We start from the raw sequence: 13,292 nt of genomic DNA, 5'->3' as shown, positions 1-13,292 counted from the left end.
GTGAAAGTGACTGGTCTGATAGACAATAGACTACTCCTTGTATTCTATAATCTTTGTAATGTAATAACAGCAACACATACAATAGACTTTAATGATGCATCAACCTCAACTTGTGTTTTAATTGAGTGTGCACTAGAGGTCTGTGCGGGACTGCTTTTTTAATCCCGCTTCCGCCTGCTCCCGCTTGTTTAAGTCGCGCTCCCGCCAAAAAATCGTTTGTTTTAGTCCCGCTCCTGCCCGCACCGGCCAGAAAATCGCTTGTTTTAATCCCGCACCCACCCGCCACATACACATTTCTGTCGCCCCCGCCTGCAATCCTAATATGAATTGAATTAATTAAATTTAGTACTTGAAATTTTCTCATGTATTTATTAAAACAGCAATATAGCGATGGATCGTCCCATTTCTTACCACAGTCCAAACACATGCCGTCAGGTGACGTACACCAACACTTTCTGACATCCATCACAACAAACAAATGGTAGACGATTTCCATATCCATTAATTACAATGGAATATGGCTTCCATACATCAGACTTTCCTGTAGTTGGCTTAATTGTGGTGTATTCGCCTGTTTTAATTGAATTTTCTACAGCTGAAACTGGTTGACCGTCTACACCAGGGGTCGGCAACCTATGGCATGCGACACGCTGGACCAGCATGTCCAAAATACCTGCGCGAGCGTCGGAGGCGTTTATACTTGGCGATCGATTGCGATATAATATTTAATTTGTGACCATTTACACCTCCCCTCCGCTAACAATTTACACTCACCACCCCCTGACCCCTGGTCTACAGTCTGCCATTTCGGTATCAAAATGACAAAATGACGCACACTTCATGTTCACGTGATCAGTTGCTTAGCCAATATTTTGAATTAGTTTACTGCTTACTTACTGATTAGTTGTTTTCCTCCTGTTCCTTATGCATGGAAATCATTGCGTTGTTATTATAATTTTCCAGACTATTTATTAATTTGCGGGATTTTTCTACATGTATATGCGGTCCTGCTCCCGCATCGCCTGCACTAATTAAACTCCCGCTCCCGCCAATAACAATAAAATTCTGTCCCACGCCGCAAGATATTCTGATGGGTCCCGCGGGATTACCGCGGGAGTGCAGACCTCTAGTGTGCACATTTCTATCTATTCTAAGTTTTTCTTAGATTTTTTTCTGTACATACAACTTGTATGTACAGTTGCCAGATTGAAGTTTGGAGAAAAAAGCATTATAAACCTTCTATACTGCTGTAGCACACAAGGAATATACCTGTTGTCATCCAAACCATACTATCTCATCTCTGAAACATGGATGCTTGGGCATGTATATCTGCCAGAGATAATAGTTTGCCTGTCTTCACTGATTACGCAGTGCCTCAACATGGGTGGTGCTTTATCTTGCAGCAGAAAATTACCTGCAACAATTACTAACTAATTAACTAGCTAATGATGGACTTTCTAGGGCCAGAGTGTACAATAACTGACAAAATAGCTAAATTAATCACCTGACCTCAACCCTATGTGTTTTTCATACATTTCAGTGCATAAAGCAAATGAGCAGAATCTGAAATGGCTGTATTATAGACAGTAGAATTAGAGAGCACTGTCTATTGTGATTTCCAGGCTGAAGAAATTCTGCAGTCTTACTCAATACTGCAGTCATACTCAATTTCATTTAAGATTATGTTGAGTTGTCCAAATAATTTTTGTTCCCTAAATTCAGAAGTGTGTAAAAAGACTTGAATGTATTTGAATGTCAATACCATTAAATTCTGACTAACATTCTGCATTTTATCCTCAAATAAATTGTCCAATTTAAAATTCAATTTGCTGGTGTACAGGAAAAAAAAAATGATCACAGCTTATTTATGGCTGTCCTAATATCTTACATTATTACAAGAAAGATAACTTACTTTCTCGTTCCTTTTTTTTCATACGTTTTCGTCTTCTGTCAATTGAAGCCACTTCAGATTTGAGGGAGAGATAGTGATTCCTGATGTCCTGCAGTTTCTCCTGAAGGAATGCTATCCTCTCCAGACTACTCATCTTTTCCAAATCCGCTGCAAAAATTGGAATAAAATAAACAAATTCCAGATATTTGTAGCACTATAATTAAAAATAAATAAATCAAGCAGACAGCAGTGTACTACAGGACACTTACACATTTGAAAACTCCATTTGTAGATGCGAGCACCTCTGCTATTCGCATGCTGCTCTTTAGACTGTGAGTGCTCCAAGTCCCCATGTTTGTGATACTTCTGGGATGGGGGTGCCCGGCTCGAACACTTGGGTAGGATGATGGCCTTCATGTCAGCTGTGCTGCTCTTTGAGGTTGGCGATTTAACAGCGCTCTCACTAATAGACTGGTCCTCACTGTCACTGCTGTTGGCTACAGATAGAGAGAAAATGCAAATTTCAGTTCTATACCTGATTTTGGCCTGATAGAAATTTAGCTATCATGTGACTGAAACTTGTTGGTCCTCCCAATTCCCACCTAGGGAGTTTTTCCTTGACACTGTTGCCCCTAGCTTGCTCATTAGAGATCTGGACCCATGTGTTTATAAAGCTGCTTTATGTCAACATATGTTGTAAAAAGTACTAAATTAACTTTGGCTTCTAAATTGCTCTTGAAAAGAATAATTTTTTACTATTCTCCAATTTTATAAAATACTCTTATGACCATTATATTGGTAACCAGAGTCTACTGAAACAACAAAAGGGGAGAAAATAATCCAACTTTATGCCAAAAACACATTTACTTATAACACAAATTGTTTACAAAATTCTCTTAGGTGAAGGTCACCTTTGGATACAATGGATAAAACTGAGTAATAGTGTATAACCACCTGATTTATGGTTTTTTTTGGGATGCAAGCTCAGGGTCTTGTGGCTTCGCTTGTGTTTTTTTGATGCTCCCCCTCCTTGAGACTCTTTTAGTCGCTTTTGAGTAGATGATGAAGCTGTGGACAAGCAAATAGTAAAAAAGCCAGGGGAAATACATTAGTGATTAACTAAATTTCCATTAGGTTTTAAGTAGGGTTATTTCTAAGGTTCAAGAAAAAAAAAATAATAATAATCTCTGCATTTATTTGTTGAGTGGAAAGTCAATTCTCCTTCAAAATGACCAAAACAATAAGCATATGGAGGCTAAAACTACACTACACAGTCTGAATACCTTTGGCTTTCTGTTCTGTTTCATGCTGACTGCTGCTGCTAAGTGTCAGGCTACAGTTGCTGTTGCTGGACAGGTTGCAGTCAAAGGCTTTGGAGGGGGATGCTGCCCCCTCTTCCTGAGGCAGCTCTTGAAGATCACAGCCTACACTCTCCACTTCCACCATGCTGCTGTCAGATTCGCTGCGGCCCCCAACACTCTCCTCTATTAGAGGCCCTGCTGGTGAGGACACTGCTGGAGAGCAAGAGGTCAAGGCAGAACTTTGAGGTGGTGAAGAGGATGAGCGAATCTCACCCAAGGCCTCAGCAGACTCAGGTGTAGTGGGTGGTGTGTTAAGGACAGAGTTGCTTCCACTGCTGGGATACTCCTGGCTCTTTTCCTGGGGATCCTCCACAGGTTCACCTTTCTGACTGGGCTCAGTGCGTGGCTCATCCATGGCTGGCACTGCAGGGGGAGGAGAGTTGGCAGCCTCAGTGTCTGAATCTGAAAACAACTCTTTCAGTGTTTTCTTAGGCCACTGAGCCTGGATGCTGGACCACACATCCTTTTGGCCTTTGGTACGGCAGCCAGGCACCCGTTCATCTATCCCAACAGCCACTTTGGCTCGCTTGTCAGTAATCTCCCAGAATCCTGAAGATCTGCCACCTTTGGTCTTCTCCTTCAGCCCATTATACTTCTTCGAGGGTGAGCCCTTGGTTTTAGGGTGTACTTGTGGCTCTTCTTTGGCCTGAGGTTCTGTGGGAGGACTGCCCTCATCTTCAGAGCTGCTGCTGCATTTGATTCCTTTTTCATCCCCAGGACATGTGCTTCTGTCTTCTAACTTCTTAGGTGAACTGCTGGGTAACCAATCCCCACTCCTGCTACCCCTCATTTTGCTTTTGCATTGGGTTTTAGGTGTGCACTCATGTGGTCCTTCAGCTTTTCTCCTCTTGGTACTGGGGGCCTCCCCCTCAGTCTCATACTGCCCCTTTCGTTTGCCTGTTTCTGGACTATCTGGACTGGGTGATTCTTCTGTGCCTATACTTTGTGAAACCACGAGACCCTCAGTGGATCCCCTGCTGTCCCAGTGAGGTGGTGTTTGAAGGCATTCTGGAGGACCTCCTCTTCGAAGGCTTGACCGATCTGCCGGACCCTCTTCATTATGGTCTCCATCCTCCTCCTCCTGCTCGCTGTCATCTGTGGAACTCTCAGACACTGCAAAAAATATATTAAATAAGTATGGCTTATGGTGGATAGTCTTTCTTAGATCAGAAACCTATCTGTCCTAACAAATATAACATTGAGACTTTGTACATAATGCCAGAGATGGACATTCCAGGTTCAGAAAGTAAAACTCCTTCCCATGATTTTACTCAAGCTTGTTGGATATTCTAATTAGTGCAAGCCAGGTAAAATTAGTGGAGCTAACACAATCCAAGAAGCCTTAGTAAAATCTTGGTGAGGAAAATTTACATTCTGAATCTGGAATGTCCACCTCTGCATAATGCCAAGCATATGCAATTGCAGCAAGTTGAAACAGTGTTTCTGAAATTACCTTGGAGACCATTTAGACCGGAGGCAATATCAACTGCTTTGCCTTGAGTTTGTTGGATGATTTTACCATCACATTCTTCCATTTTGGAAAAAACATCAGAGTTTGGTTTGGAGGATCTGTTGATGCGATTTTTGGTGGGAGAAAGGTCTTCTCTGTTATTTAATCTCTCTATTCGATCTTTTTCACCTTTGTTCTGCCCCAAAAAAGACATATTTTCAATTAATTCAACTTTAATAAAAGTAATAAAACAAAAGTAAAAGAAATTTGGTTTTGTATCTGAAAAATTGTCAAGGTTTTAAATTTTAAGGCACAGGAAATGTTACCCATGGTAAGCATCTAGTATTTACCTTTATTTTTTTTCGATGCTTTATTTTAGGAACATTCTTATTAGCTGGACGCACAATCTTGTCAGCTTTGATCCACTCATCATATCTAATGAGAAAGAGTCAGTGGTGTATTTAGATTATTCTTGAGTTGAACTGATCAAATAAACATTATACAGCAACCACACCCAGAGCCAAAGTGAGAAATAATTTACCTCTTAAATCTCAAAAAGTGATTACAATCTTAAGACACCACTCGGAGCGCAACACATAACTGCTTTGCTTTACGTTTTCACAATATTAGGTTGACAACTGCCAATCTCTTTAATAATTCAATTCATGCTACTGAATGTTTAAACATTTAAACAATCATATTTACAATTTTTATATAAATTGTCATGTCCTTCTTTTCCAAGAACAAAAAGAGAAAGAGAGACCACTTGTTTGTTAAGTTTTGGCTCAAAAAAAGGGAAAACAGCATGATGTGTTTAAGCAGATATTTACAATGTAATTCAGATTCGCCACATTCAGCCAACAAGCATATTACACAAACATATGTTATCATGATTTCTAAGGTGTCAGAGCTAGATGCTTTGTGGATAAAGTAACTGGTGTAAAATGAGTCACCTTGCTGCCTCTGTCTCCCTTAGACTCCAAGTCCACCTTCCTACTCTTCTGCAGTGGAAAGCAATGTTCCCTGTTTCCACCACTATTTCTACATGAGATGTGCCCCATCAAAACCAGGCACAGAAGTCATGGTGGAGCACCACGATTGGTCTAACACCAAATGGCCTTTAGACATTTTTTCTAGGGACAAATGCAACTTATAGATCGAAACGGTCAGCACTCCCTCCGTAAAGTGTCAAACACACGCCTGATTTCTCAACAACCACTAGATGGCCACAATGAAACTCTGTACACTTTGCCTTAAAAGAGCCATGTTTGAAGTAGTAACTTAAAGAAGCAAGGACAACAAAACATCAGGGTATCACTAGAAGTTGGATTCTTCTGCAGGGGAAGCCTATTTACCATGTTTTAAGCTTTTGGAAGATTTTGATAGGAGTTGCCAGGGTCCTGCCTTACCTGATGTTCCAGCCACAGTAGTGCACCAGGTAGAGCACCTCTCCCCCCTCCAGGTCTGACTCTTTCACAGTGGCTTCGTACATCTTCTGATTGCGGCCTCGCCCATACCTCACCTGCACCTTCATCCCAGGGGGGTAACACTCAAACTCCTCCCCTTCCTCCCACTCCTGACTGCTGTCATCCCTGCAAAAAAAACAGTTCAGCACTTCCTTGCCCTAGGCCTGTCCCAGAATATAGCACATCAATCCTCCCCCACCCCCACCCCCACCCCAGAAAAAAACAAAACAAAATAAAACCCTCTAAACTTATTGCCTTAGACTTTTTCAATCTTAATATTTCTACCACCCTCTTTCCCTGCCACTTGGTAAAATTCTCAAAATCCTTTATCAAGACTACCAGAGGCCACTATCATGGGGTCATCAGCCGACTAAAAAAAAAAACTACCTTTCACTTCAATATGAAGCCTATCCATTTAAAACACTTCAGGATCAAGGTATGGTAACCCTATCTGGCTACAACTGTACCCTCCTTTAGCTCCTATTCCTCCTTTTGTTCTGAGAAGCAGTGCAGCATCCTGATACCGTATAAGACTTGGTACCAGTGTACATGTATTTAAGTGTGTGTGGGTATCCTTGTGTGGGAGGGGGGGTTGCAGAGGTAGGCACAGCAAAGCGCAGCATAGGGCATTTCACAATCACATTAGATAGCAGAGGTTCAGGCATAGTTAGACGCAGTAGATAGTCCACTACTGTAGCTGTACTAACTGTTGCTTCACAGACATGTTGTGACTCCTTGCAGTGAGAATGTTTTTTTTTTTGTTGTTTTTTAAGCAGTACCACACGCCCCAGCAACTGCAGCAACAGGTTAGAAGGTGCTAGGCAGGACCCTGGTTTCAGAGCTTCCAAATTCAAAGAAAAAACTAACTGAATGGAATATTATGATGCTAGTGTTGGGCTTTGGTCAAACGTTCAGGCTTGATCCCCACAAGCATGACAACATTCAAATGCAATTCAAACAGAGGAATTAGAAGAGAAAGCAAAACAAAATCCCTAACCCTACATAAGTTTCAAGGGACGCACATCTCCACATTCGCTCATTCTTCACATATCACTGCTATAGCGGCAAGCCTAATGAAGTGAGATTTGAAGCCAACAGCAAAAATTCTCCACATGGTCTGTAACATGGTCGCCAACTCTCTATAGCAGCAGTTCTAGCCCTAATCAGAGTACTACATCACCAGTCTAAAGACTAAAACTAAGACAGATTTGTGGTAGGGAGGAGAAAAGGATGAGGACACAGGACAGCAATTTTGTCTTCAAGTATATATACTTGAACCTGAGCCATTGAATATGCCTTAATACGTAAATTCAATTAAGTTTTATTTATACATTGCTTCTTTCAGACATGATCTCAAAGCAGCTTTACAGGAATCCAGGTAAAGATCCTTAATGAATGCTAAAAGGCAAGTGGCAAGAAAAATATCCCTTGGCAAAACAATGAAGCCAATGTCCAAGAAATCTGGAGACCATCAAATATTGCAAGGCTCTTAAAAAACAAACAAAAAAATTCTCAGAATCTTGACCTATGAATGCCAGCAACAGGCAAGCTCACTCCAACACAACCACAACTGATTACACTGAAGACAAAAGTAAGCCAGATGAGAGCAGTTTCAGGAAAGTTTCAGGAACCCCTTCTAACAGCAAGGGAAAGTTGAGATTATGATCATGTACCACCACTGGTCAGTCACTTCATAGGTCAGTCACTTCATCTGACAAGAACTTCAAAATGTACCCTCTTTAAAAAATATTTAAGTAAACAAAGAAATGCAAAATAAATAAAAAGAGGAAAAATGCAATGGACAGCAATACCTATATCATGCTGTTTAACTGAAGGCTGCCATGCTGGATCAGTGGGTAGGTTTAACAGAGAAAATGTGTGATTATTCACCATGAAAACAACCACTGCAGTTTCCATTTCCAGACACTCCAACCTGTCCATTTCTCAAATTAATTGTCCATTGGTACTTCTATAGCATTCTTTTTGCTGAATGAGGTTACAACCAGAGCAATATTCCTTTTAGCTTTATTTTCAGCAAGCTGCTGTGGTTCATCCTTAGTAGCATGGGATCTAGAGCACACTTCAACCCCTGTTTGTCACTATTGCATCATGGAATTTATGAGGTTTTTGTGTCCATCATGTTCCATTTGTAACCCAGTCAACAAGAAAACTATTTTGGTTTCCTTTGTACTTGGGATACAATCCAAGTGCCATCACTCACATTGTGGGTGACTGAGAATGTACCCTGGTCTAGCAGGTTCCACCTACCCTGACAGGTCCTTGCTCTGCTCCTCACATGGTTCCTCCTTCATGTTATCCATGCATGGGCTGTCCACTGTTTGCCGAGCATCTTTCCCAAGCTCTTCATCTGTACCGTTCCCTTCTTCATCACTATAACATTTGTCTTCCATCTTTAGATTGCTTGTGTCCACTTTGGCCCTGCAAGTACCTGCTACTTCGGAGTTCTCCTCCTATAGAAAAGGAGAACAAGTTAAATATATTAGTCTGCATATACACTATATTGGCAAATGTATTTGCTCACCCATTCAAATTATCAGAATCAGGTGTTCCAATCACTTCCATAGCCACAGGTGTATAAAATTAAGCACCTAGGCATGTTTTTACAAACATTAGTGAAAGCATGGATCGCTCACAGGAGCTCAGTGAATCCCAGTGTGGAACTGTGATAAGATGCCACCTGTGCAACAAATCCAGTCATGAAATTTCCTCGCTCCTAAATATTCCACAGTCAACAGTCAGCTGTATTTTGAGAACTGGAAATGGAAATGGAAGACAAAGCTCCAGACTATTCTCTGTCCTGGCTCCAAGATGGTGGAACGATCTTCCATTAGCTGCTAGGACTGCAGAGTCTATTGCTATCTTCAAGCGTAGACTGAAGCTGAGCACTAACTCAGCTGATACCACTTGCCGTTGTTCTTAAATTGTATGTCTGTCTATGGTTATTTGTGCTTCTTGGCAAACGTCTAACTTGCAAAACACTAGGTCAGGAGTGGGCAACCTGCGGCTCTTTGCCTGGTTTCATGCGGCTCCCCAGCCGGCCCGCACCTGCACAAATGGTCTGTACTGTGGCCCGGTTACCTCATCAGCTCTGAGGGCGACAGACTGCTACATCTTCGTGGTGCGCGGTTTGTTTACAAGCCTAGCGAGCCGCTAATACTTTAAAAACCGGCGTAGTGGAAAACGGGAGACTAGCGGCATGAAGTGACTGCTTTGAGTCTCGTTGGTGAGACGCTTCTGTCACACGTTTTGGAATAAACCACATACAAGGTGCAGCAAAGGCACCGCACACGACTGAGGGAGGTTTAAAAACTACTGCTGCTGTCTGTTCTCTTCTTCCTAAAGGTGAGCGCAGGTCATTGGCATTGTAAAGAGTTAAAGAGTACTGATAACGGAGTTTATCCACTTTTTACCTAGAAAACAACAGATGCATAAATAACAGCTCGTAGTGTGCTCCAAACGTGACAAAGTCGTGAAACATATCACGCCTTATGTTTATATCGAAGTTTGTGTTTGTTTTTTAATGCGCTGTTCGCTTAGCTTGAGTTCACCCCGGTATTTTCGTCAAACGCGCATGTGTGTGAGATGAAAACACGGTTTCCCAGTCAGGACAAGACATTTGTAATAAATCTGAGCAGAGGTATCTCTCTCTGTGTGTGTGTGTGTGTGTGTGTGAGTGAGAGAGAGAGAGAGAGAGAGAAAGGGATGAGTGATGCAGGGTTGCCAACTCTCACGCAATGAGCGTGAGACACACGCATTTGACTGTATTCACACGCTCACACACCACACATCCGATTTCTCATGCTGAAAAAATCTAGTTTATTTATCTCTAATCTACATCTATGATTCAATAAGTTACTAATTCGCCAACCACTGGCGATCGATTGATCGCGATATAATACTTAATTTCCATTTTACATCCCCCCGTCAACAATTTACAAGATCAAATCTCACTCCAAGTGATCTTGAAAAGTTGGCAACCCTGGTGATGTTCAAGCGTGCCCATGTGGCTCTTTGCTGTAACACAGTAAAAAAGTGGCTCTTGGTCTCTGACGGGTTGGCCACCCCTGCACTAGGTAATGACATTGACTCCTGTAGTTTAGTAGTAGTCTGACTCAATGGTATCTTGAATTCTGGCCTATCCGTACTATTACCAAGGATGTATTCTGTGATCAGATGCAAAGCACTTTGTAAGTCGCTCTGGATAAGAGCGTCTGCTAAATGCCGTAAATGTAAACTCAGCCACAAAGTCGTAGGCCACATAAACTGACAGAGTGGGGTCAGTGGATGCTGAAGCGCATAGTGTGAAGAGGTCACCAACTTTCTGCAGTCACTACAGACATCCAAACTTCATGTGGCCTTCAGATTAGCTCAAGATTAGTTGCTTCATGGAATGGGTTTCCATGGTCAAGCAGCTGCATCTAAGCCATACATCACCAAGTACAATGCAAAGCGTTGGATGCAGTGGTGTAAAGCATGCTGCCACTAGACTCTAGAGCAGTGGAGGCACGTTCTCTGGAATGACAAATCACACTTCTCCATCTGGCAATCTGATGGACGAGTCTGGGTTTGGCGGTTGCCAGGAGAACGGTAAATCTGGTGGAGGGAAGTATGGGTTTGTTTTTCAGGGGCTGAGCTTTCAGGGGTCCCTTAGTTCCAGTGAGAGGAACTCTGAATGCTTCAGCATAGCAAAACATTTTGGATAATTCCATGCTCCCAACTTTGTGGGAAATGTTTGGAGATGGCTCCTCCTATTCAAATATGACTGAGCACAAAGCAAGGTCCATAAAGACATGGAGACACTCTGTTCATGGAGTCTGGTGTGGATGAACTTCACTGGCCTTCACAGAGTCCTGACCTCAACCCCGATAGAACACCTTTGGGTTGAATTAGAGCGGAGACTGAGAGCCAGGCCTTCTCGTCCAACATCAGTATGTGACCTCACATTTGCGCTTCTGGAAGAATGGTCAAAAATCTCCATAATCACACTCCTAAGCTTTGTGCACAGCTTCCCCAGAAGAGCTGAAGCTGTTCTAGTTGCAAAGGGTGGACCAACGTCATATTGAACCCTATGGGATGTCACTTAAGTTCATATGTGAGTCAAGGAAGGTGAATGGACACTTTTGGCAATATAGTGTACGTTTGCATACTACATGCAGGTTTAAACTGGACTGATAGTTTTATAGAGATGCAGGACTGTACCTTGACTAGACATGGGGTACTGGGGATCTCTGATTCTTGTTCAAGGTTCAGCTCATTGCCTACATTGGCCAAGGTTGAGACAGTAGCAGTATTACTGGCCCCTGCTTCTCCATCAGCGCCGCTCTCCATCAGAGAGATTTGCTTCTCAGCTGCTTTAAACGGGAGTTCCATGCGAAATGTGATCCCCGTTGAGGTACAGTAGTCCTCAAAGCCATACAGATACCTACACAATATGCAAAATTGTGACATGTTAAAACACCATCGGAAAACATCTGCTCTCTTGTTTTTTCCTTTCAGACAAAGAAGTTTTAAGACAAGACAAAGAAATTTTATTCCTGGGGAATAACTGCAGTGTACTGTAGTAAAAGATGGAGAGATAGTTTTTACAAAAGTACACACACAAGGTTTCCATAGAAACAGAATATTTTGTGCAAGTGATAAAGTGATGTGATTATACACACATTATATATATATATATATATTTAAAAATAATCATAATCATATACATCAAGCTAGGACTACATACTTCCTGTAGGCGCATTTGACATTGTAACCCGCGGCGGAGTTTAATACAGGGATTCCCAGATCTTGATAAACTTGCTTCCAAACAGATCCACTCTCAATCTGTCATAAAGAAGACATAGATAGAAAATGTGAATTAGGAGCACAGGAATAAGAAAACAGACACTCTGTTCTAGCAAGCAATAAATAAATAAATATATTTTAGTGCTGGGTGGTATACAGGTTTGCACCGAAAACCGGTGTTTATTTTTGGATTGATAAGAATTTTTCATATACCAGCCTCACCGGTTTAAACAGCCGAAACGTGTCCGGAATGCAGCACGGTCGGTAATTGTTTCTCAAGGGACGCCTTTTATTGCTGAGCCGCTAAACACACATGCAAATCTAGCTTGCTGAAAACGAGGGACGTTCTGAACCAGAAATTCTACCAAACATTGAAGTAAAAGATGATGCCCCAAAGGAACTTTTGCCAAAGAAAGGACCCGTGTCTGTTGACGGGAAATACATAGGGTTTTAAAGGTTGGACGTGGCTCGTGCACCTCTCGATTTTTGAAACTTCGCGCTTTCCGCTCTTCAGCGTTGTTTTGCGCCAAGTTATGTTTGCAGGGTTCAAGCACCTTTACAAGGTGGAATTCAAGTACTTGTACGGAACTTTCAAGGTCCATTTTCCATATTTTCCAGCACCTTCAGCTTAATTAAGTTACATATTTATACAAATACACATATGGTCGAAATGATTCAAAATAATTAGCTTTTTATCACATTAAAAGAGGTAGTACCGTCTCCCCAGTATTCGACCACTGTTATTTGTTTAAATATTATGTTATTTAATTAAAGGTAAGATATTTGGGACTTTTCAGTACAATACAACCATTGACAAAAAGCCCTGTCTACTTTATTTATGTCTAAATACCTCTTATTTGTTATTAACAAACTTGTGTGCAATTTATAATATTACGTATGGCTGGTTCACATAAGTTGTTTAAACCTACAGTTTTGATGCTGTCTAAAAATGTTTTTAATAAAATGTTTTACTGCAACTGTCATGCTATATGATTCATTCACTACTTTAGTGCTACCATTTGAAAACTGATCATATGGGGCCATGCAAATCTGTATTACATGTAATACTTAGGTGGAGACATTTTTCTAACAGCGGAATAGGGTACTCTTAACCCCTCTACTGCAGTAATTATTTTCATAATCAATGCAGTTAACACATCATGCATGGGGGGAAAAAGGGTCAAATACCATGAAACCATGTGTGTGTATAATATATATATAATAAAAAACATTCTCCACCAGTACAAAAATCTAAACGGTTCCCCACTCTCACCATGAAGATTCAATAACCAGTCTTTCTAAGTGACAGTCAGTCTATG

At 41.5% G+C, this 13,292-nt stretch overlaps 1 protein-coding gene and 1 long non-coding RNA gene across 5 annotated transcripts in view; one reads left to right on the top strand and one right to left on the bottom strand.

Moving 5' to 3' along the window:
* LOC143476077 (uncharacterized) overlaps positions 1 to 13,292 on the top strand; it is a 228,238-nt gene that overhangs the window by 46,229 nt on the left and 168,717 nt on the right. The gene's annotated exons all lie outside the window — the stretch shown is intronic.
* Positions 1 to 13,292, bottom strand: part of arid4b (AT-rich interaction domain 4B) — an 88,971-nt gene that overhangs the window by 2,759 nt on the left and 72,920 nt on the right. For 3 of the 4 annotated variants that reach the window (XM_076973789.1, XM_076973791.1, XM_076973790.1), the window contains exons 14-23: positions 11,915 to 12,012; positions 11,389 to 11,611; positions 8,437 to 8,639; positions 6,112 to 6,294; positions 5,053 to 5,137; positions 4,706 to 4,898; positions 3,175 to 4,365; positions 2,846 to 2,959; positions 2,161 to 2,388; positions 1,913 to 2,059 (exon numbers count right to left, since the gene is read on the bottom strand). In XM_076973789.1, the coding sequence (XP_076829904.1) occupies positions 1,913 to 2,059; positions 2,161 to 2,388; positions 2,846 to 2,959; positions 3,175 to 4,365; positions 4,706 to 4,898; positions 5,053 to 5,137; positions 6,112 to 6,294; positions 8,437 to 8,639; positions 11,389 to 11,611; positions 11,915 to 12,012 (2,665 nt within the window). The remainder of the gene's footprint in view (positions 1 to 1,912; positions 2,060 to 2,160; positions 2,389 to 2,845; positions 2,960 to 3,174; positions 4,366 to 4,705; positions 4,899 to 5,052; positions 5,138 to 6,111; positions 6,295 to 8,436; positions 8,640 to 11,388; positions 11,612 to 11,914; positions 12,013 to 13,292) is intronic. The other variant, XM_076973792.1, reaches the window with a different exon arrangement.

The sequence above is a fragment of the Brachyhypopomus gauderio genome, chromosome 15 (assembly GCF_052324685.1).
Source record: "Brachyhypopomus gauderio isolate BG-103 chromosome 15, BGAUD_0.2, whole genome shotgun sequence".
Classification (NCBI taxonomy): Eukaryota; Metazoa; Chordata; class Actinopteri; order Gymnotiformes; family Hypopomidae; genus Brachyhypopomus; species Brachyhypopomus gauderio.
The sequence above is the reverse complement of the archived record's forward strand: the minus strand, read 5'-3'. Positions and strand labels throughout refer to the sequence as shown.